Here is a 24,076-nt window from a genome sequence, read left to right as displayed (position 1 = left end):
GCTCATTGCCTGCTCAATTTCTTGGATTAAATCTCATTTTTTGCTGATCATGCTTGGAAGGAACAAAGATCAAACATCAAAGGAGACCTCCTGAGAACATTGTTACATATTCCACATTTTGCAACAACAACAGCAAAGTCCTTTCTCCTCCTCGTTCTCTGTCCTTCTCCATTCCTCCACCTCTGTCCCTTCTCCTCCTGACCTTCTTCCTCATTCATTCTTCCTCCTCTATCCTTCCTTTATGCTGCCTGCTCCATCCTTCCTCCATTTCTCCTCATCTTCCTCCTCCTCCTCCATCCTTCCTCTGCTCCTCCTCCATCCCAGCTCAGGACAGGAATGTCACAGCTCGGAGCAAACTCCTCCTCCCCCCATCCCGCCGTGCAGCAGGAGAGCGCGGTGTTGGTGAAATAACTTTATTTATTTAGTGATACACTGTGGCTGTGTCACACAGTCCTTACTCAGAGTTACAGTCACACTTACTCGCTACAGCTACAAGACAGCGGGGCCGGACACACGGCAGGAACACATCCAGAAAAACAGTGGGAAGGGAACTATTGGATTCCACTAATTACCCCCCGCCCCTAATTGGGGTCTCCCCCCTCCCGCCCCGGTCCGTGACTCGAACAACACGAAGGGACAGCAGAGCTGCCTGGGCAGGGACAGCAACACCTGTTCTACAGACACGGACACCGACACCAGCAACTCCCACAGGGGCTATGTACAGGGAATGGGATCAGCTTCCCGAGGGGTGGGACAGGACTCACATCCCAGCTTCCTCCTGTGGCCAGCTGCCCAGGGGAGGGGACTCTGGGGACCTCAGTGAGCTGCTGCCAGGCCAGGGCTGCCACATCCCAGCACAGGGCTGTCCCTTCCCCTCCTCGGGTGTCAGGGATTGAGGGACACTCTGCCAAGGGAGGGGAGGGAGTGACACTGACCCCCCCACCGTGGTCACACTGTGCTCACTGTCCTACCACAGCTTGCTCCGTGTCACACAGGCCAGGTGGGGAAAGGACAGCAGAATTCTCCTCTCTGTCAAATGACAAACCGACTTTTTGTGGACCCAAAACCCCAGGAAATCTCTGAAAAGCTCTATGAATTAATTCAAAACCAGGGGCTGGGGGAAAGGAGGCAGCTCCCAACCTCCAAGGTTGGGGAGTGACACCAGAATTCCCTTCAGCAGCGTCCAATCCTCCAACCCTCCACCCACTGTGACAGGAATTCCCTGCCACTGCTCCCCTCAGCTTTGGCAAAGGTTAAAACTCCCCCAGGAGAGAAACAGCTGCTGATCCCACCCCAGAGCTCTGCTCCAAGGGCAGAGGCAATGGGAATGATTCCATCAAGCAGCAACCTGGGAATGTGAGTGGAATGTTGCCCTTCCCTCTGCTGTGGCTCTCCTGCTCCACATGAAGCAGCCCCCATGACAGAGAACAGGAGAATGGAGATCAGGGAAGGAGCCTGAGGAGCATCCATGACTCCCAGGGCAGGTATTGCCCCTGCAGTGATGGATTCCAGGTCACTGTTTGCTTCCAGAATCCCTGAGGATCTCTCCCCACCCAGCCTCAGGCTGCAAGGCCTCTGGTCCCTCGTGCAGCCAACACTCACCAACATCCTCTGGATGGGAAGAGATTCCACCAGGCTCTGGGATGTCCCTGCCACAAAAACTGGAGCAACAAGGCCAAAGCTCTCAGAGTCTGGGGCTTTCCAGGGCCTGTGTGACTCGAGGGGCAAAACTGGGAAGTGGTGAGCAAGAGTTAGCCAGGATCACCCACAGAAAGAAGAAACCAGAGAGCTCATGGGGTGTGTGCCCTGCGGGAAGCAAAGCCTGGGAACCTGCAGAGTCCAAAAAGGCAAGTCCAAGTGACTGGTTTAAGTTTAAGGAGCAGCCTTTCACCAGAAGAAGTAGGGATGCAGGACAGGGGGCTGGAGAAGGCAGGGGGAGGATGCAAGGCAGGAGGGAAGGCAGAAAACCCACCCCCCAAAGCTTCATTTTTGTCTTCCCTAACTCGGCAGCTTTTCCATGGCATTCACAAGATACATCTGAGCAGGGAGGCTCCAGGTGGGAACAGGGGGAGAAAGGGAGGAAGGAAGAGAAAGAGAGAGAAAGAGGGAGAGAGAGAGAGAGAGAAAGTGTGAAGGGCACCGTGGTGCCAAAGTGCAACAACATAAAAAAATAAACTCAAAAGACAGGACACTCATTCTGCACTCAGGGCTCAAACCATGCAGTGAGAGGGGAGCCGGGGCTGCTCCCCACCAGTACCCAGGGGTTCATTGCTCGCTTGGGGATGGTTTGGCAGCCCCGGGGGCGATGAGCGCGATGTTCTCCAGCCCGGCCGCCGGGGCTGCTGCTGCCGCCGCGGCCGTTAGCAGGAGCAGCCGCTCTCCGTCACTGGCTGCTCGGGGGGCTTCTCTAGTTTGATGTCAATCACTGCAGGGACAGTCAAGGAATCACCCAGGATAGGAGCTGGAAGGGTTGTTTGGGGTCTCTCCGTGGCCTGCCTGCCTCTCCATGGCAAAGCCAGGCACGTGGTGAAGGGAACTGAAAGATGTCTGCTAATACCAGATCGTCTTGATGCCAAACTCCAGCCCAATCGACATGACCTGGAGCAACAAAGCTGCTCCCCACACCTAACTACAGCATTTACTAGTCCCAGTATAGGCAATAGAAAAGACACCATTTCAGAGGATGGACAAAAAGAGTAACAAACTCTGGTGTTCTAAAGGTGTGGAAATTCCAGCCTCAGTTCCAGTGGAGAAGCAAAACTTGTGCTGGCCATTACTTGTGTACATTTATACCTGGCCCACAAACAGGGTCATACAATGCCAGGGTGGCTTGGGTTGGAGGGGACCTTAAAGATCACCCAGTGCCACCCCCTGCCATGGGCAGGGACACCTTCCACTAGCCCAGGCTGCTCCAAGCCCCATCCAGCCTGGCATTGGACACTTCCAGGGATCCAGGGCAGCCACAGCTTCTCTGAGCACCCTGTACTAGGGCCTCATCACCCTCACAGGGAAGGATTCCCTCCCAATATCCCATCCAACCCTGCCCTCTGGCAGTGGGGAGCCATTCCCCCTCGTCCTGTTGCCTCAAGCCATTGTAAATATTCCCTTTCCATTTTTCTTTTTCTTCTTCAGGTCCTGAAGGCCTGAATTAGGTCACCCCAAAGCTTCTCTTCTCCAGCCTGAACAATCCCAACTGTCCCAACCTTTCCTCACGGCAGAGCTGCTCCATCCCTCTGCTCACACTCCAACAGCTCCGTGCCCTGTTTCAGCCACATCCCTGCAAACCCCAGCAAGGCCAATCCCCACAATGTGCCAAAAAAAAGTCAGTAAGCCAAATTTAACACCAGATAATTGCCCAATTCCATGAGAAAACAAGGATACTGTCTTCTTTGCTCTTCTCTGGTGTGCTGTCCATCCCAGGTAAGGCAGCAGCCACACGGCGGAAAAGCTGGAAAGCAGCAAGGGAGAAGCTCAAGGCTTGTCAGAAACAAGTTCCTGTTAAAAACCTTGTTTTACAGCAGGACTCTGAGTCTGAGCTGTACAAAATCCGTAAGTGGGTACTTTAGCAGGCAGAGCAATGATCAAAAATGCCATGAGAATTTTATGCAGGATATTTAACAGGTTTTAAAGAACTTATAATAAAGAACTTATTCAATGCCTACAAAAAAAAAACCAGTTTTATTTTACCTGTTCCTGCTTGGAGAGAACGTGGAATTAATTAGTAACATTCTTCCAGGGATCCATGGAACTCCTTCCTGCACTTACTAAACATCATTTACCATGTTCAGCCCCTGCTTGTGCACACAGGGTGCACATTTGGGGATTTCTGATCACTCAGCTGGCACTGAATATTCCTCTGTGGAACAACAGAGCTTTTAGAGCCCAGCCCTTCAGATCAGTCCTGCTGCCAAAGAACCATTCCTCAGCAGAACTGCTGGTTCCAGGGAGCTGCACTTACACTGGGAAGGGCTCTGCTATCCCCAGAAAACCTGGAAAATGGGTTTGCAGCATTCCTCAGTCAATGTCTGGAGCTCTCCCTGCTGCCCTCACACAGCACAGACACTGCCAGGCTGCTGAACTCTCTGCATCAAACCCCAGAGCAATCCCTGCTGCTCTGATTCCCTCCTCAGCCACCCCACAGAGGGTATTCCTTGCAAAACCAAGGTCCCAGTGAGGTGCTGGGGTTTGCAGCTTCACATCCCAGCTCTCCTCACAAACACCCACTGGGCAAAGAAGGCAACAGGAGTCAAAATCCACCACTAAAGTGGGTTCAACCCAGAACAGTCACAAAAACTGAGCCAAAAGCCTCCCAATCCCACTGTGGGGCTGTACCAAGCTGTTGGTGTGCAGCAAAGCCCTGAGGATGTTTCCCAATCTCCTCCAGAGCTCACAGCTCCTTATTCCAAGCTCCGTCATATCCAGAACAACCCCTGAACCAGTGGAGAGGGGAATCACAAGCAAGAGCACAAGCAGAAATATGAGAAATTCTGCTTAAAATGAAAATTTAAAGGTTGTTTTGCTGTATGGTTGACCAAACACTGGCACCTGGACAGTTCCTATCCTTTGAGATATTCCAAACTCAGCTGGAGTCAGCTCTGGGCAGCCTGCTCTGAGCAGGAGGGCTGGAAGGGTGATCTCCAGAGAGCCCTTCCAACCTCAATTCCTCTAAAATATTGCAAGATTCTCTGGCTGGCAAACAGAAGGAGGAACTTTTACTCCAGTGCATCAGCAGAAACAATTCTCCCCACTGATGTCAGCAGTGGTTTCAGCAAACAGTGCATTGACTGTGAACCAAACCAAACCAAATTCCAGCTGACTGGCTGCACAAAACAATGATTTTCTCCCTTTCCCATCCCTCAGCACATTCTGGAGTGAGTCCCCATTTGTTTCAAGGTTTAGCTTTGACAGGGAATCATTGACTCAACAAGAAAGGAGCTTGCACTACATAAACCAAGAAACATCTCAGAGGCTGGCATTAAACAAGAGGAAATTCCTGCAGGATCCCAAATCCACCCTGGAGCAGACCCAGAGCAGTGAATTCCTGACTGAGAACACAGCCTGGATGTTTTACCTGTTTCACATTGTAGCCAGTCTTTGCACTGGTCTCAATGAACATCACATTCAGCTCTTTGGCTCTCTGTTCCCCTTCCTCTGTGGTGATTTGCCTGCACAAATGTGGAAAGGAGACACAAGGAACAGAAGGAAAAGTCAGAGATGGCTGGCAGTGAGCTGCTGCTCCCCCTCCAAGAGGGTGCAGCCCACCTCAGGACCCTGGAGGCTTCACCAGCCCCAGGTCTTCCAGCTGGGAGTGAAAATACCTCAGGGAAGCTCTCCAGGGAACCCCTGGAGCTGTGGCAGATGAGCAGCACAGGATGAAGCCTGTGCAGAACACCTGAGCCTCGTCCACAGCATTCCAGGCAAGGAAAAATCCCCACACTGAGACAGGGAGTTTCCCAAATCTGACAGAGGGAATGTTGTGAGGTGACACAAAAGGCTCCAGCAGCAGGGACAGTGCAGCAGCTTGGGGACAAGCACCTGGAACTGCCCCTCTGTGTCCCATTAAGTCCTCCTTTGGCACTGCTTTCAACACACAGCACATTCAGCTCCTGGGCTTTTCTCTCCCCCTCCTCTACAGAAACCTGTCTCCAGTAATGAGAACAAATCACAGAGCAGAAAAACCAAACCAAAGCAAAAGAGTCCAAAAATGAGAGAAAGAAAACTGCAGGGAGAAAGAAAAAAACAACAAAGAAAAAAACCAGCCACCAACTGAAGCAACATTGAGTGGAATGAAAAACTTACCAGGCTGCACTGAACAGGAACAGAGCTATTTTTAGTGCTGCTTTTTGGCCTCAGAACTTGCCTCATCCCTGGTTTTTATCAGAGGATGAATGGCTTCCCTGTATTCTGCCTCCAAAAAAAAAATGTCACCTTTGTGACACCAAAGGTGGCTTTGTCCAGCCTATACAGGCCCAGAATTTCAGCCTCACAGAACCCCAAGGTCCTTTGAAAAAAAAGGGAAGGCAGCTCCTGTTACTGACACCTGGATATTCCCTTCCCCATCATTCCAAATTCCAGCCCACACCAGGACTCCTGTCACATTCAGCTGCCAAAATAAGAATTTCCAGTGCTGCATGAACTTCAGCTGTAGCTGCTTCAAACTAATTTTCTGGTATTTTTAATTCTTCCAGCAGTGCTGGGCCAGCTGTTGTGCACCATCAGGAAATACTCCAAGGCTGAAATGATCCCATTGGCCTTTCTAGCTTCACATGAAACTGGATTTTGAGAGGAATTAGAAATGCCAGGTAATTCAGTCAGGGAGCTGCAGTCATTCCCAGCTGCCAGGAGGGCATGGGAGAGGTTCAGCAGTCAAAATCCAGAGCTGGCTCAGGGACATCATCTTGGATTTTGCTTTTGTGAATGATTTCAGGGACACATCATGAGTTCATCACTCAGGGAATTCTTAAGCAAAATGAACTGTACATTTTTTTATTGTATTCCTGAAGCTCTCAGCTGCAAGTTTTAGCAATATTTCCAAAGTGCAAGGCATGGGACACCTCAAAAGGCTTCCCAGTGAAATGGGAAAAGCCAAATGGAATTATCCCTGCTTTTCTTGCTGGGCATGAAACCTAAAAACCTGCAGGGCAAACAGCCAGGGATGCTGGGGATGCTGGGACACAAAACCACCAGAATGGCAGGAGAAAATCCACATCACAACACATCCTGAAGGAATGTGTAACTGCAGGAGTGAGCAAAGCAGGGGTTAGAATTAAAAATGTGGGAATGTCCCACAATGGAACACTCAGATCACTCTGCCCATCATCCCAAGAAACAGAGTAAACTGATACTCAAATAAAAGCCAAGATTTTGCTGAGAAAACATTCATTTCATCTATAAATTGTTCTCCTCTGATCACGAAAATCTTGTGAACAGCCAAAGCACAAGAACTTGATTTTTTAATACTTTGTTTTGCTGTGAGATCCAGGTGTTTCCCAGTTCTACCTTCCTGAGGTGATTTTTTGTCCATCAGAAAATCCCCCTGTGGCTTCAAGCCCTCACACATCCCCTGACAGCCAAAGCCCACATTTCTGGGATGTGTGAGGATTGGAACTGCCTGGTTCACTCCACCTTCCCTTTGCCAACTGCCTCTGGCACCACACATTAAAATAAAAACTTTCCCTTACCTAGACTGCTCCTGATACCTTCCTAAGAACAAAAATCTCTGAAAATATTCAACAAAATCCTTGTTAAATCAACAATCCAGAGAAGGATGTGAAATAGGAACACAAAGTAAAGCCTGTGCTCTTCTAAGAGCTCATTACATTGGTTATTTTGGTTGATGTGCTGTAGAATTAAGAGTTTTACAGCAAAATGCTTTATGGCACCTCCCAAAACATTAATTTGTGTCATTTTAGGATAGTCTAATCAAATTCTTGGGTCTCTCTTTGGGGGAAGTTTGGGTTTTGCTGATTTGGTTTTCCTTCACACATCCACGAGCTCAGTGTGTTATGTATGACATGAAATTTATACTCAGAGAAATTCATACTTTTAAATCAATCCTAAAAAAGTTTGTGCTGCTTCTTAAGGAGGAGAAATTGTGCCATGAACTTCCAGCTGCATATGCAGAGAGAGTTGGGGTAATTAGTGGAAAACAGTGAAAACCAGCTGATTTCCTTGCTTTCACAGGCAGCTTTTAGCCTTCACTTCAGTGTGAAAAGGAAAAATCAGACGAAACATCCCACTGAGATAATGGTACAGAACCACTTCAGCATTTTTTAGGTAGGTTTGTTTTAAACTATTTGTTGGACAGCAAAGGGAATAACTTTTGCTGAAACCGGAAATGAGAATTTCCTGACAAGCAAATGATGTTGTGTTTAAAACTAAGCCTTGTTTTAAGGCCAGCCTGGCCCCAGTCCCTGGTGGCTCTGGGCAGGGCAGCAGGGCCCAGGGTCCCCTGTTACCTCTTGTCTGCCAGGTCGGTTTTGTTCCCCACCAACATGATGATGACATCACTGCCTCGCTCTGTCCTGACGTCATCGATCCACTTGGAGGTTTGCTGGAAAGAATTCAAGTCTGCAGGGAAGAATGAAATAGCAAAGCTGAGGACAAAACTCCTTTATGACAAGGAAAATGCTTCACTTGTACTCAGGTGTGTTATAGTATTTTTGGAGTTAGGTCTAATAAGCTTTCAGAGTTCTATAATACACTTAAGATAGCTCAGCTACTTTTGGAGGCAGGATGGCTTCTGTTGCAGTGATGGAGACAAAAAGGTTTAATAAAAAGCAAAATAACAAACAGAGAAAAGCTGAGATAGGTGCAGGAGACGTTTGTTTTTGGTAAAACATTGTACAAAAGCAATTAGTTTCTCTGTTCACTTTTTTTTCTACTAAATTGCCTATGCAGGACTTTTTGATAGATTAGATAATCCTATCTAATTAGCTCTCATTAAGTTTGAGGTGAAGTCCTTTAGACTTATGAGGTGGCTTTTTCACCTAATCGAGGAGAGAAACTTCTGGGCTTCTTTCCTTTTTGAGGGGACAAAGGATAGTTTTGTCACTCCATCAAGAGGGGGCACATTCCTATCCAGGTGCTTCTCCAAACCCCCCCACCCCACATCAATTATTTCCCACCCAGACAGAAAAACAAGGAAGGTCTGAAAACATCTCTGATTTTAACGATGTTTTTGCAGAACTTGTGGTTGAAACTTCTCAGTTCTGCTCCTGTGGGGTGTTTCTACAAGGGCACAGCAGAGCAGCCGTGCCCTGAGCTGCCAGCACTCACTTGTGATGTCATAGACCACGACGGCGATGGTGGAGTCGCGGATGTAGCTGGGGATGAGGCTGCGGAACCGCTCCTGCCCCGCCGTGTCCCAGAGCTGCAGCCGCACCTGCTGGGGCCAGCCCGGCCCATCAGGAGAGGAGAGAGAGCAGGAAAACCCTTTAGGGAAAAGGCCACTTCCACACCCACCTGCAGCAGCTGAGCTGACCTTGTCATCCTGCCCCAAATCCAACCCCAGCAGAGCTGTTTCCTGGATCTGTTTGTGAAGTGCTTTAATTCCCTTCTCTGCTTGCTCAGAGATCCTGCTACTCCCAAACATCTCTAGGATTTGGTTCCCACCTCATTACTGGGGGTAGCCAACAGTACAGCACTGATCTCCCAGGATTATGGATGGGATCTCCATAGGACTCATAGCCTGGAGCATGTCTGATCAAAGCTTTTGGGGCAATTCCCCCAGGACAGACACCAGGCAGGAAAACAGCATCCAACCTCCAGCATGGAGCATCCATGTGATGGCAGTGGGGATTTTCATGGGATATTGAAGCAATGATAACTTAAATTCCAGCAGAAATGAAAGCAAGTGTTACACACTGCAGGGTTCAGGTGGTGCAAAGAGCATTGGGTTCTCTCTTCCAGAGCAGCACAGGAGTCACAAAAATGCTGGAAGAGTTTGATTCCAAACACAAACTGTTATTATTATATAGTATTATATATGACAGCTCCAAGGTCTGAGACCTGCCTGGCTGAACCTGCCCAAAAACTCCCAAACACCCCAAACAAAAAGCTTTCCACACTGGGAGTCCTTTTCCTTCACCCCACAGTGCCTGAAAACAGGATTGCTACTCATTCCCAACAGTTTTCTGGAGGCACCCACTGGTTCCCAGTTTACAGCCACAAATAATCCCAGCAGGGAGGCACAGCACTGGTTAATGAAGCAGCTCATCAAGGAAAAAGCAGCTTCTTCAGGACCAAGCACTGCTTGCTTAGAAGAGGAAGAGAAGCTGATAGAGCACAGGCCTGCAGTCAGATTCAAAACAACATCTTATCTCCATCAGGGAATGTCGAGCTGATGCCCTGGGGCTTAAGGAAGATTACGGTTTATAGTTAAAGCAATTAGCTCTTCCTCATTTTGACGGCAGACTTGATTACAGGAGCAGAAGTCAGGGCTCCTCTCTATGCCAGGAAACTCAGGGTGACAAAGTGGGAGCACCTGGGCAGCGTCACAGCAGAGCTGGAAGATCAGACTGATCCCTTCCACACCCTCCCTGGACAGTGCTGCTACACTGGAATATTCCCCATGAACATTCACCCAGGTGGTGACTGAAACACCCCAAACCTTCAGACTCACAGCAAAAGGCAACTGGAGGAAGCACCACAAAGCTGGCCCAGGTAATTTGTTTAATTTGTTAAATGTATTTAATTTTATAAATTTGTTTAATTTGTAATTTGTGCAGGGTAAAGTTATTTGAGGGAAGGTCTCCAGTGACTAGATACCACACAGACACCCCTGAAGCGACCCAAGTTTCCTGCATTTCTACAAGTCCAGGTTTGTGTGCACCCATTTTAGAAGGGAAAATACAAATAACCACTGTGGGACACCGGGAATGAGCCTAGCCCCCCCTAGGAACAACCTTCAGCAGGGGCCTGAGCTGAGTATGGACTCCCCACATGGATCTCTCCACCTGCATTTTGGGATGTCCAGCACATCAACAACAGCTAAACAATCTCATTGTGCCCCCATAAGTACCTGAGCATGTCCCTTCTACAACACAAGAAAACTTTAAACCTCTCAGTCACTAAGAACTGTGAAAAAATGAAATTATCTGCAAAGATCAGCCCGTTACTGAAGAATTATGAGATCAGCTGTCACTTAATTTCTTCTGACATGGCTGGGAGCTGTCAAGAACAGCCTGGACTGGCAAAATGTTTCCAGCTGCTTGGATAAACAGCATCCTATACCTGCACAGTGGGAAAAATGATGCCAAGCTGTGCATCCTGCCCTCCTGCCTCAGCCAGGAGAGTTCCCAGCACAGGCCACCACCTGCACATCTCTGTGCTCCCCAAACGGGCCAGTCTGACACCATTTGCACCAAACCAGGAATTCCCCAGGACTTCTCTGGGAGAAATACTAGGAAATTATTTGCCCTGAATAGTGAGGATAAATCACAGCCTATTATTTGTTAAGCACTTCAGCCTAACAGAGCAGAACAAACACCTCACTCTAAACTTGTATGTAACAGAATAAAGCTGGGCCAGAGCTTTTCCACCTGTGCTGTTTTCTTTACTGAAATTTATATAAATCCTGATACTGTAGATTAACAAACCCCCCAGCAGATCAAGTGGAATCAACAACAAGGAGTTACAATGAAATAATTCTCTTCATAACTTCCTATCCTGTATTAAAACATTCATGTCAAGAGTTACAGAGAATTTCCCTCTAAGCTTGTTTGTTCTTTAGAAATTGTGGTTGTTCTATCTCTCTTCTTTCAAAAGCTCTCTCATGAGTCTCCAGGTCTCTTTTCCAACAAAATGGGAATCTTGAATCCTACTAAGTCACTCCACAGCTTCTGTTTAAACGGGTCCTGTTTTGTTTTACCCACTCTGACAACGTTCCTTTGCTTTGCCACCTGAAGCTGTTACTTGTATAGCCTCTCTCCTTACTCAGAAATGAAAAAAGAAAAATAATTTGGAAGTTAGAAAAATAAAAAAGCAAACCAGAAAAACAGTAAAGCTTTGCAAAGGATACCGACAACCAGCACAGACACAGGAATTCCCAATCCCTGCCGACACCCACAGGTGGCTGATGGGCTATTTTAGCTCTGTTTGGGTACCACCACCACTTCCAGAGTAAAGATATGTGTTAAAAGCAAGGTCCCTGCAGAGCTTGGGCTCCATACCTACTTGTGATGTCAAAGACAATGAGAGCCACAGCAGAGTCACGGATGGAGCTGGGAATGAGGAACCTCTCCTGGCCGGCTGTGTCCCACAGCTGCAGCCTGATCTGGGAAATGGAAAAGTGCAGGGCAAGGGGAAGGGGAACAGCAGGAAAATGGAGAACAAAACCAAAACTCAAGTGAAATCAAAATAAATAAATAAAAATAAGTTGCAAAGCAAAACTAAGGCAACAAAAGGAAAGTTCAAACGGAACAGAAATGTGAAAAGAGGCAGCAGCACTTCCCGAGGTCTGGGAACATCCCTCCCTCCACACACCCTGGAATATCTCACACATTCCAACACCAGAAACTGGGAGAGCCCTAAATCCCTCCTCATGGCACCAGCTAACAAGGGAAATGCACAGCCAGGCCTCAGGGATCCTGCCAGAACAGCCACAGAAGCAGCTGGCCAGATGTGGGACTCCTGATCCTAAGGAGCACCTCAGCCCAGCCTGGATGATCCCACTGGAAAAACAGAGGTGGTGGAACCCCCAAGAGCAGCCATCCTGCAGGCTGGCTTCTCCTGTACTGCACTCCAACAAGGCTGGAAGATATGGACACACAGAGGAGGAGGAGGAGGAACTGCTCAGTCTGTCAGGAATGAGGGGAACTGGCACATGGAGGTGGCTCCTGACAGCCAGGACTGAGGATGGGGCTTCAGGTGGCTCCAGCTCACTTAATGCCACACATCCCAATGCTGGGAATGTCACACAGCTGCCCTTTCTGGGAGATGGTTTTAGAGAACCAAATTCCACATGTATTTCATGGAATTCCAGAATGGTTTGGGTTGGATGGGATCTTAAAGCTCATCTCATCCCACCCCTGCCATGGGCAGGGACACCTTCCACTATCCCAACTTGCTCCAAGCCCTGTCCAACCCAGCCTTGGACCCTTCCAGGGATGAGGATTCCTTCTGCTAGCTTTTGCTGCAAGGCCATATCAAATCCACCAAAGCACACATCCCAGCTGGAGGCTCAGCATTCCTCATTTCCAGCCCAGAAATCCAAGCCTGTTGCAAAATCCAGCATTAACCACATCTGAGAAACTATTCCAGTGTCTGAATTTTCTCAGCTTGTTTGCCTGTATTTGTCCCTCCTCTTATCTACACTCCACACCTCTGTTATCTCAACAGGCTTTATGGGCTCTGTGAACCACTTACATAACCAGGAAAGCTCACAGCATTCCAACACTGGGAGGAAAATGGGATTTTCTGGATAGCAGAGCAGCAGGTGAATGGCATGCTGACTTACACAACCATGAGGAACCCACATCACTATAACAGCACACAGACATCCACAGGTGTCCAGCAGCATTCCCAGGATCTTTGCCTTAAACCAAGGTTAAAGAAGGGCTTTTCTAAGAGGGAATCACTGCTAAAATGGCAGAGAAATCCTCAGGAAATTCAGCACACACAATGGGAAGAGACTTCTTTGGAAGCAGCAGGCTCAAAGCTCCACACAGGAGTGTTCCCTGCTCCCCACAGCTCTGTCACACTCCTCACACAGCAGTAAAATGGGGAAAAGGCAAACACTGGCAAAATATGAGCAAACCCACAAATACTGAGAGGAAATCCAGGAGAAGGGAGTGAGAGGTCTCTGTGCAAACAGGAATCTCATACAGGCTAAATCCCAAATTGCTTTATTGCAGGAGGTCAGAGCTGTGTTACCACAGGAACTTCCTAGGAGGAGGAATGAGGTCTAATCATGAAGGACATCAAGACTTGGAACACCAACTCCTTCCTTGGCTTTTTATTGGCTGCAGGAGCTGCACTGCATGAGCCACGTGGGTCCTTTCCAGCTCAGAATATTCTGTGCTACCTGAGGTCTGCTCAGCCCTGTTCATCCTGACAATCCCAGAGGCAGAGCTGCAAATTCAGGGAGCAAACTGCACCTAAAGCAGGTGCACACAAGAGGCAGCACATTCCCTGGGATGCGGCCATTATCCAGTTTTCCATGGAAGATTTGGACTTCCTGATAGAGATCTCAGATCTTGTACCAGTGATGGGATTCAGCCCAGGCTGGTTCTCTGGAGGCTGCTGAGGGATTCCAGCAGCTGCTGGAGGAAGGGCCAGGGAAAAGAGCCCTCCCAGCCCTGCCCCACTCACCGTGCGGTCCTCCAGGTACATTGTTTTGGACAGGAAATCAATTCCAATGGTTGCCTGGAAAGAGGAGAAGCATTAGGAGCTGTGACTTGCCTTCCAGTATCCCCTTGCTGCACAAACTCTCACCAGTGTTCCCAAACTTGTTATGAAGCTGGTGAAGTGATTTGCCTTCAACTGCCTTCAACTGAGGTGATGAAAACAAAGCAATCTGGGGATCTGCACCAGCTGCATTTCACAGCATTCCTCAACACTTCTCAGCTCCACAAGAACCTCTGAGTCTGGATTTTAACCTCAGACATTCCTGTATCTCCACACAGATTGTATCTGATCTGGCAGCTCCTTCTGGCCTGCCCCAATTCAGTCTGGTAAGAATTATCTTGTTAGAAATACCCAAAAGGTAGAACAAATGAGATCTATAAAATATGGGCAGCTAAAAGCTAAAAAGCCATTTTTATCCAGGCCTTTCTACTTCAGAATGTGCTTCCCTTCCAGTGACATTCAGCGGCTTCATTTCCCAGGCAGGTCTGCATCCACTCCCATTCCCACTGCTACAGCAATTCCAGCACAAAGGCATTTAAAATAATGCACTAAGTTAGGTGCACTCCCAGGCACTTCAATCAAGGAGCTGTCCCATCTCATCAGAACCCCAGGAAAGAGGAGAGAGCTCCTGATGTACCAGATTTGAGTGTTTTAGGCAGATTATCCCCATTCTTAAGACTCACAGCTGAATGTGTACCACTGGATAATTGTAAAGAGCAACACAGTCAGTTTTGGGAGGGAGAATTTATTTCTGGGAGGTCTATTTTCCAACCAGGCCATGGTTTATAACAACTACAAGCAATAAATAAATCTATGAGAGCATCTTACAAGAGTCAGGAAAAGAAAGGGAGCACAGGAGAAGAAAAAGCACAGGAAGCACAAGAGGATCCAGTTCCAGTCAGTGACTTGTCCTCCACTTCCAATCACCCCAATCTAACCCAGTAACTTTTCCAGGCTGAATTAAAAGAAAAAGCCCTAATCTCATCTGCTTTACAGGTATTTGATATTCCCATGAAATATTTCTGAGTGCCTTTGATGCAATTAATTCTTCCCCAAACCTTCAGGCCTCTTACACATCTTCTGCTTTTCATCTGCAGCCTCTTCATCCCCACCCCCCTCTCTGCCTGCCAAGACTTCCCTGGCTTTTCCTATCTTTAGTCCTTTAGTCAAAAAATAGTAATAAAAAAATTGAGAGACAAAATATACCAAGCTGACTTCTGGCAGATCCATCTACACACTCCAGACTCAACTATTCTGAAATGGAAGCTCTAAAGATAACAGAGACTAAGAATGTCAGAAGATGTTGGGTTTTTATTCATTCTCCATTTCCTGAGGCTCCCATATCCAGCACCAGAAATCCTGACCATAAAACAACATTGTCCCCATTTTCCTCAAGGCTTCTCACAGGATCTATCCCACATCCAAAGGGGATCTAAACCTTGCTCCCTTTTTGGACACTGCACTTCCTGACATCACACTGCATGCTTTGATTTACCATTTCACAGCATATTTTAACCCATAATCGGATCTTGAACTGACATCTCATGGAGAAATGGGCTCCCAGGCATCAATTTGAACAGCAGGGCATGGATTCATTAATATAAATATATTAAAAAAGCAAATAAATACTATCACATACCTGGTAAGTATTGTCAAAACTGTCATACATAAACCTGGTGATCAGGGAGGTCTTCCCAACTACAAGAGAAGAGAAAAATTACTTTCAAGCAGCAGTGGGGAAAAAAAAAATAGCATTGCTTTGGGAGTGGCACTGATCTGACAGCAGCTGCCAATCTCAGGCCATTCCAGCTACACCTTCCTGGGAAACAGCCAGCTGGAAATTTCAGTCCCAAAATGACAGAGGCAGATCAATCTCTGCAGGTCCAAACTTAATCATGGAGATAACCTGGCCCTGAAATCAGGTGTGTTGATAACAAAGAACCCGTTGTTAGCATTGGGCAAGCAATAAATCTGCTTTGTTACCCTGTTCTGCTCCTTATGTAATCCCCAAGTCTGGGACATAAACATCAAAACAAAGCAGGTGATATCCCAGATGCTGTTCTGCTGCCTCTGGCTGCGTGGAAAAGCAATATTTCACACTCCCATCCTTCCTTTGTAACAAGATTTTAGATATAGAGCAAACTCTGGTGGTTTGTTTCAAAACTTAAATTTACATCTCCAAATTTCATCACTAGACAAAGTGCAGAACTGACAAGAAGTGAAAAACAAAGATAAAGCTCCAATTCTGGCTCAGGAAGCTGGAGGAGGCCAAGAAAAAATTCAAAGGACATGGATAGAAGAGGAAAGAGGAATGAATTGCCTAAAAAGGTTGTGAAATTAGGAACAGTGGAAAGGGTTAAAAACAAATTAGACAAACGTCTATCAGCAGCAATGTCAATCCTGCATTGGAAAGGCTGGGAAATTAGAAAACTTCTGGAAATCCCTCCAAGACCTCCAGTTCTAGGCTCGAGGAGAAGGTGAGGAGCAATAACCCCACGACGGTTTGGGCTGGAAGGGACCTCAAAGCTCATCCAGTTCCACCATGCCGTGAGCAGGGACACCTTCCACAGGCCGGGCGGCTCCCAGCCCTGTCCAACGGGCCTTGGTCACTCCCAGCGAGAACCCACCACGATCCCAGGGAAAACACAGAACTCATCCACCTACTCCCAGGGAAGGGGCACAAAAGGGAGGCCATTCGAGGCAAAACAAAACCCCGCGGCTGCGAGGGAGGGAGGGAGGCCGCGGACAGGGGGGCAGTGCAGCCGCCGGGAGCCCCCGCAGCTTTGGGGCCGCCTCCCCGCACGGGCTGCGGGCGCACTGCGGGCTCGGGAGGGCGGAACGGAGCCCCGAGCGATGGGAAGGGCCGGGAACGCAGCGCCGGGCCCCACCCGCGGAGGCCTCAGGCTGGGCCGCCCCTCCCCGGAGCGCGTCCCCCACCCCGGGCACGGCGCGGCCTCGGCCCCGCGCGGCCCCGGGCGCTGCCCCCGCCCCGCCGGCCCCTCCCGGTTCCACCCGGGCCCGGCGCGGCGCTCACCGCTCTGCTCGCCCAGGAAGACGAGCTTGAACTTCCTGAGCGGGTTCCCGAAGTCGCCGCCGCTGCCGGGCGCGGACATGGCGGCGCGGGGGGGCCGAGCGGGAGCCGTGATGGGGACAAGGAGACAGCGCCGAGCGCCCCGGTACCACCGCCCCGCGCGTCACCTCCGCCGCGTCACCGCCGGCCCGCCCCGGGGAGGCGCCTCGGGAGCCACGGCCACCGGAGGAGGGACGCGGCCATGGCAACGGCGAGGGCGGGGGCCGGGCTGCCGGGGAGGGCGGTCGCCATGGCGACCGGAGGGGGTTGCCGTGGTGATGGGGAGGGTGGTTGCCATGGCGACCGGGCGGCCTCCGGGGTGAGGATGCTGCGGCGTGGAGCGGGATGCGCCCGGGCTGTAGCGGGGGTGTTTCAGCAGAGCCGGGCGTAGCGGGACGGATCCGGCTGGAGCTGGGCTGGAGCCCTCTGGTTGTAGGAGAATGGGTCTGCCTGTACCGGCGTGGTTGTAGATCCTGCGGCTGTAGCAGGATGCATTCAGCCCTACCTTGGATGGCCCGGCTACACCTTGGATGGGCCCGGCCGGGAGTGGCCGCACCAGGTCCTGCAGCACCTCGTCCTCCCCTCCCCTGCACGAAGGCAGCGTCGGCTCCCCCCCCCCTCCAGCACAACACGGAGCCTGCACCGGGCCACCGGGTGGGTTTATTGGTATAAATGTCACAGAGCTGTGCACAACATGTCACGGGCAGGTGACAGCCACGCTGGTGAGGCGCTCGGCCGGGGCCATTGCATCCCGCCGTGTCCCTGTCCCTGTGCTGGCACCCGTGGGAACAGGGAGCACCGTGGGGCTTTGCAGCGTGGCGGGCCCGGGAGGAGCTGCAGCAGCTCTCACCACCACTACCAAGGCTTGGAGTGGGGCAGGAGGGGGCACCTATGGGGACTGTGGGGGGCTGAGGGGGCTGTGCCAGGTGTGGCACAGTGGGGACACAACAGGCGGGTGTGTCCCAAACTGGGGTGTGGGGGACTGTCAGCTTAGCTCTCCTCTTTCTCAGCTTCCTCCTTCTCATCTTCATCATCCTTCTCCCCCTTGAGCTTCTGGCGAGCAAATTCCTCGATGACAATGTCCTCCTCGCTGGAAGGGACAGCAGAGCACAGTGAGCCCACAGGAGGAGGGGAAATCCCTGATGAGCCCAAACCCTGCTCCTGATGGGGACAACACAGTGGTCACCCCGGCCCTGTCACCACACTCAGAACAGTCAGGTCAGTGTGAGGCACAGCCTGGCCCCAGCACACAAACCCAGGCCCCATCACTGTGAGCCTGCACAACCCAAGGAGCTTGGCCTGCAACTTCTAGTAGTTTTTCACACAATATTTTGCATTTGTAAGGATAGGAAAACAAAGAGCTGAGTTACCTCCTTGAGAAAAGCGAGCAGCGAGTGACAGCAAGGGAGAGCACAAAGTGAAAAGTGGGGGAGAAAACAGAAAAAAAAAGAGTCAGAAAAAGAGATTCCAAAAGTTTGGGAATGTGAAATGATTTGGCAAAACCTACATGGAGCCGTGGTGGATAGAGACCAAGAGATTTCCTCTCTGGAAATTTAAATGTTGTCACTGAGCTGGGAAAGGGATGGTGTGAAAGGGACAAGTGTGAAAGCCTGGAGTTGCAGTCTGATTTCCCAGGCCCCAAATCCCAATGCTCACATCCTGCTGCAGGGTGTAACCAGACACAAAACCTGTGGTGGGGCCATGGTGTCAGGAATGGGTTTGGCACTGCAGCTGCCCAGAAGAAAGGAATCCCAGCTGTGGCTTCAGCTGGAAGAAGCTGATTTGGGAGGAGAAGAGGCCTCTGCTGCTGGGGAATGTTCAGGGGCACAGGGATGTGACTTCCAGCTGCCCAGGGAAATCTGTGTGGGGACCAAGACCATGGAGACATCTTGTCCAGTGATGATGGCACTTGTGGCTGGAAGACACTGCCAGCTGCTTCTGAGGGACAGGGCAAGGCCTGGCCTTGCAGCTGCTGTGGCTGCAGCAAAGGCAATTGTCAAATAAGCCCTGGGAGTTTGCAGAACACATCCCAATCTCAGGATTTGGGAGAGTGGCTGCTGTGACACAGGCTCAGGGCTTTGAGGCCTGGGTGGTTTAATCCAAGGATGTGACCTCAAGCTGGGATGTCACATCCATCTGTGATGGATCTGTGTGGTTTGTGTGCTAGAGGGAACATCTCTTTACCTTGGCTTAGCTGTAGTCCAGGGATAAGCACAGGGAGAAAGGGATGGGGAAGAGAAAAGATGTGCAGGTTAATACAGAAAGGACATTTCAACTTTTCCTGGAAAGAGGGACAGTGCTATAGGAGGACATCTCCCACCCTGCTCCAGGACACAGGTGTGCCCATCCCATGGGAAAACTGCTTCAACCCTGCCCTAGCACAGCTGGACAGCTGTGCCCATCCCACAGAGGGCCCTTGGCACTGGGGCAGCTGCACCAGAGTTGTTTTCACCAGCTTCCCCTGAACCAGAAGTGCCTCTTTCCTGCTGATTTTTGGCAGCATCCTACACAAAACTCACAGTCATCAGGCTTCGGGTGCATGAGGATGACAGGCATCTCCACCCCAACATCACTGGAAGGAAAAGCAGCTCTGTCAAGGATCCTGCCCAGCACAGCCCCACTCCCAGCCCCACAAGCAGCTCCCCTTACCTGGCAGTGAGATCCCCCAGGATGCTGTGGCAGCGGGAGAGAAGGGACAGAAATGAGCCAAGGCAGAGGAGGGGAGGTGTTAGGCTGTGCTTTATATTGAGGTGGAAGATGGTTGATAATAGGGGTGGTGATGTGGGGGTCAGAGAGCAGCCCAGTGACCCCAGGGGAGCAGGGCAGGAATGAGGGGGCCCATGGTGTGAGTGCCCTCTCATTTCCCCAGGGTACAAAACCCCCCAGCACAGCTCGAGCTGATGGCCCCTGATCCCCCTGCCCACAGAGCCTCACCCTCCTCGGGACACCACCAGGTTGACCTTCACTTTGTAGGACACCAGGATACCCAGCACCTCCTTGTCCATGCCAGGTCTCAGGCTAGGAAAAAGGCAGAGGGGGACAGTGAGAGGGCAGTGCTGGCTGCAGACCCCATCCACTCCCCCCACGGCAGTGCCAGAGTTTATTTGTGTCCTGCACCATGTGGGGTGCACTGGGATTTAGCAGGGGAGGAGAGCAGGAGAAGAGAGGGCAGGGCACTTGGGGGAAGCTTCTGGAGGCCCCTTCCAGCCCTGCAGAGGGATTCAGGAGCTTTGAACAACATTGGAACTGGGAAGCTACTTCTCTCCTATGGGATGGAGAGGTGACAATGTCACAAAATCTCTACATTTTCCAGCTGGATGGGGTGGGCTCAGGGTGGGAGCCCAGAGCAGGGGAAAGTGGAGGAAGGCATGGTGGGGAGCAGGGGGAGCCCATGCAGCCCTCACATGGTGGTGGAGGCCAGGTTGGTGTCCTCGTGCTTGAGTTTGCCGTCGAGAGCGAGGCCTCGCTTCTGGCGGTTCGAGGAGAGCAGGGGGGTCACCGAGTACGTTTTGGAGAAGGTGGAATTGGCGGCCACAGTCTCACTGGAAGGGTGGGAGAGAAGAGCTCAGAGCCAGCCCCAGCGTGGGGGTGCTCAGCATCACTGCAGGCACCTGTGCAGGGCCAGGCCTGCCCTCCCCATGCAGCTGCTGGGCCATTTCCTCCTTTCGTTCCCTCCTCTCTTTCCTCTCTACAACCACTTCTTTTTTCTCCCCACCACCTTTGCTCCCTCCCGCCTCATTCTCAGGGGGGCAGAGGCTGTGTCTGGCCTCAAAAATGCAAAGTGAGGAGAAGAAGATGCCTGAGAGCAGCTGTGCACCTTCCCCAGAGACCTTCCCAGCCACCACCAGCTTGTGCTGGTGGGACGTGGTCCACAGCCTTCCCTGTCCTCTGCACCCACTCTTCTAACCCAGACATTTTTGCTGCTTGGTGTAAAACTGTCACATCCTCTGTCCCATCCTCCTCCTCTTCCTCATTTCTCTTCCTCCCTTCCAGAAATGCCACTTCACCTCCGGCCCCTCATCCCTTACTTTATCTCCTCGGTGCACACAGTCTTCGTGTATTTATCCAGGGAATACAGGACCACATCTGTGATCTGATCCACTGGGGACAGACAAGGGGGAGCTGTGTTAGTGACATGGCAGGGGCTCACAGTCCCCATCTCTGTCAGTGATGGGTGCTGGGACATGTCCCTTCTTTCCCTCTCTCACCTGAGATCTTAATTTTTTTCACAACCTTGTTGGTGGTGTTGTTGATGTTGACGGTCACGTTGATGGGGTCTCCGTGGTAGTAGATCTGCAAGGGGAAGAGGCTCAGTGATGTGACCAGAAATCGTGGTCCCCATCCCTGGCAGAGGGGACAGTGTCCTTACTGACCTCCCTGTCCAGGGAAGCTTCGAGGTGCAGAGGCTTGTCTGACATCATGAACTGCCGGGTGGTCTCAGCTCTCGGGGCCGGCCCCGTCTGCAGCGGGGCAAACTGCACCTTGCGGATGATGAGGCGCACCGAGTTCCTGTGGGGACACAGGTGGCACCCCCAGTGTCCCCCACAGTGTCAACACAGGGTCACAGGGACTCTCTGGGGTCTTCACAGTGTCTCCAGCCAAAGGGTGGATGTTTCACCTGGCTCTGACACAGGGATCACTGCCCCAGTTTCTGGCAGAGTTCCCCATCCAAGCATGGCACAAGCTGACAGAAGACGCTCAGCCTGACCCCTAAGCTGGTCACCCCAAAAAGATCCTGTGGTTTAGTTTTAGGGCCAAAAGGGAGAATAGGGATCCCCTGAAAATACCTCTTGTGAATTTTCTCCTCCAGATTTTCAGCACAAAATCCTTTGACCTCGAAGTCCACGCCACAGGCCTGGGGGAACATATGTGGTCACTGAGCAGGAGGGGCTCAGAGCTGCCTGAGCTTTAGGTTCCTTTTGTTCCTTCCTTCCTCCACTGCATTCCCAGAGATCCTGGCTCGGACTCCAGCCATCCTCCCTTCCCACCCCTCACCCCATGGGCCATGAGAATCAATTCTCATTTTTAGCACCCCACAACTCAAATCCCTTCCCAGGGAGGATGGTCCAGGGGACACAGGCTGGGGACAGCAGCTCACCTTTCCCACATCATCTGGCCCGGGCTGGAGGGTGATGGAGCAGGGCAGGTTGGTGGCAATCTGGGCAGAGCAGGGAAGGAGAAAAAAAAGAGAATAATGGGTGTATTCAGAGCTGAGCCCTGGTGACACCACGGAGCCTCATGGCCTGGAGGGGCTGAGCAGCCCTTACCTCAAATGTGAAGGGGTAGGCATTCTCCCCAAGCTTCTTCATCAGCTTCTCCTGCAGAGGAGTGAGGGTTTTGGGGGCCTGGTCTGGCACGGGGGGGTACAGCTGGGTGGTCAGCACGTAGATGTCCTTCCTGAAGGTCAGGCCGATCACGTCGAGGTCATCGCGGCCGTAGCGGAAGGCGCAGGTCAGCGTCACATACACTGAGCCAGGCAGGACAGGGGTGAGGAGAGGGGAGGGAAGGCACAGGGGGTGAACAAAGAGGCAAGAAAAACTATTTTGAAAACTTCTCAGCAGAAATGAGACTTCCTCAGACACTAAATATGAACAGGATCCCTCATGTCCTTTGCTGCTGTGGCCCTGATGGACAAGGAGCTGTAGGTGACACGGAGCAGCTTTAACCACAGCACAGCCCCAGCTTTGGGCTGGTTCCATCCCATCCCCTCCCCTCATGCTGTATTTCTGTATCAATACCTTTCCTGTCCTTCAGGTACTCTGGGTCGATCAGGCAGACACCATCTGCAAACAAGCAAAAGGAGAAGGACCGGTGAGCTCAGCTGCCTGGGAAGATCTTTGCTAAAACACGGCTTTTTATACCAAAATAATCACTTTGCAGCTGGAAGGTGACAAAAGGAGCTGCTACCAAGGGGGATGGTGATGCCTCCTCCAGCAGTGTGGCTGGGTTGTTTTGCAAAGGGAATTCCCCACTATTTTTCCTAAGGATCTTTGCAGAAAATGTGGCATTCACTCCTCCAGAGCTGCTCCTCCTGCTCTACCAGCAGCCTGGTAGACACTGGGGCTGGCCTGCCCAGCCTGTACTTCCCTCTCAGTGCTGGGCACTGCCCACTCACCTACAGATTCCACTGAATCCACGTTATCCACATAGTCTCTCTTCCCCAGGTACAGGGAGAGCTGGAGGCAGCACATGGGGAAAGAAAGGGAGGAAACAAGTTAATGTTTGCCATGGAATTGGCCCAAATTTCAAAGCCCTGGGTTGTGTCATGGGGTTTATCACCAGGCTGGACCAGAATCACCTTGAAGGGGTTGTATCAGGGTATTTTTAAATTTCTGTTTTGAAAAGCCAGTCCCGCAGTGTCATCATGGCAGGTCCAAGAATCAATCAGATTTTGAAGGGAAGGCAGACCCAGCCTGGATCCTGTGGGCAGATCCAGCCCAGCCTAAACCTTGGGCTGGACACATCAGGGGACGGGGCACAGAGACTCACCTTGCTGTTGGGGCTGGTCTTCTTGAAAACCCTGTGGAGAAAACAGAGGTGAATGTTTGGGAATGCCTTGGACAAGGCTGGTTGGGGCACAGGGAGATGATGGGCTGCCCTACAAATGTGCTGTATCACCAAGAGCCACGCCAGGGTGTCCAGTCCCTGGGGAACTCCATGTCCTGCAAATTCAGGGCCAAACCCACCCTGCGTGGCTGCCCCAGGTGTGCTCCTGAGCTCAGGGTGACCATGGAGGAGTGGGGGGATTCTGTGTCTTAAAGGCAAGGGAGAAAGAACAGCACAGAGCTCTATGGGAGCTCACATTCCAGCCCCTGGGAGCAGCAGCTGGGTTGAGCTGGGGTCTCTCTTTCCTCCTCCTCCTGCCCTGCTCCATCCCAATTCCGGATAAATAAATCAATAAAGATACTTACTTTGATCCATCTGCCATTTTAATTCAGTGCAGGAATGTCCACAAGGAAATCTGTGGGGAGAAACAGGGAAAGCACTGGATGAGATACTGAGGAAGAGGCAACTCTAGCCATGTCCACCATCCAACATCCTGCACATCCCAACAAACTGCAGAGCCCTTGGGACAGGGCACTGCCACCTTTGCAGAACTCAGGAGCTCCAGGTTTGCCTGTGGGGCAGCACATGGGAGCTGAGCCAGCTCCTTGTTCC

At 51.0% G+C, this 24,076-nt stretch overlaps 2 protein-coding genes across 2 annotated transcripts; both read right to left on the bottom strand.

The window, feature by feature from the left end:
* Nucleotides 1-397: 397 nt before the first annotated feature.
* Nucleotides 398-17,061, bottom strand: LOC136562416 (ras-related protein Rab-6A-like). The gene is made up of 8 exons (XM_066559226.1): nt 16,883-17,061; nt 15,488-15,546; nt 13,813-13,866; nt 8,779-8,884; nt 7,959-8,070; nt 5,072-5,165; nt 3,382-3,448; nt 398-2,425 (listed from the first exon to the last, which is right to left on the bottom strand). Exons 1-8 carry the CDS (start codon nt 16,959-16,961, stop codon nt 2,361-2,363), a joined length of 636 nt encoding a protein of 211 aa, XP_066415323.1. The 5' UTR covers nt 16,962-17,061; the 3' UTR covers nt 398-2,360.
* A 737-nt stretch (nt 17,062-17,798) lies between these two features.
* On the bottom strand, nt 17,799-23,846 carry ARR3 (arrestin 3). The gene is made up of 17 exons (XM_066559526.1): nt 23,830-23,846; nt 23,408-23,438; nt 23,034-23,094; nt 22,657-22,701; nt 22,186-22,385; nt 22,017-22,076; nt 21,706-21,773; nt 21,292-21,427; nt 21,127-21,211; nt 20,947-21,019; nt 20,323-20,460; nt 19,853-19,936; nt 19,568-19,591; nt 19,438-19,490; nt 19,103-19,112; nt 18,289-18,291; nt 17,799-18,008 (listed from the first exon to the last, which is right to left on the bottom strand). Exons 1-17 carry the CDS (start codon nt 23,844-23,846, stop codon nt 17,909-17,911), a joined length of 1,188 nt encoding a protein of 395 aa, XP_066415623.1. The 3' UTR covers nt 17,799-17,908.
* Between the last annotated feature and the right edge of the window lie 230 nt (nt 23,847-24,076).

This window comes from Molothrus aeneus, chromosome 14, assembly GCF_037042795.1.
Source record: "Molothrus aeneus isolate 106 chromosome 14, BPBGC_Maene_1.0, whole genome shotgun sequence".
Classification (NCBI taxonomy): Eukaryota; Metazoa; Chordata; class Aves; order Passeriformes; family Icteridae; genus Molothrus; species Molothrus aeneus.
Note: the sequence above shows the minus strand (reverse complement) of the source record. Positions and strands in the feature narration are given on the sequence as shown.

Bases quoted from the DNA above. Each gene is read 5' to 3' on its own strand.
- LOC136562416 (XM_066559226.1), bottom strand. From the start codon at position 16,961: ATGTCCGCGCCCGGCAGCGGCGGCGACTTCGGGAACCCGCTCAGGAAG. The intron at 5,166-7,958 runs GTAACAGGGGAC...ACATTTGTGCAG, and splicing joins ACCGACCTGGCAGACAAGAG to GCAAATCACCACAGAGGAAG. The intron at 3,449-5,071 runs GTAAAACATCCA...GCTGCTTTCCAG, and splicing joins CTGGCTACAATGTGAAACAG to CTTTTCCGCCGTGTGGCTGC.
- ARR3 (XM_066559526.1), bottom strand. The intron at 22,386-22,656 runs GTATTGATACAG...TGCCTGGCTCAG, and splicing joins GTACCTGAAGGACAGGAAAG to TGTATGTGACGCTGACCTGC. The intron at 21,428-21,705 runs GTATTTTCAGGG...GTGTCCCCACAG, and splicing joins GAGGAGAAAATTCACAAGAG to GAACTCGGTGCGCCTCATCA.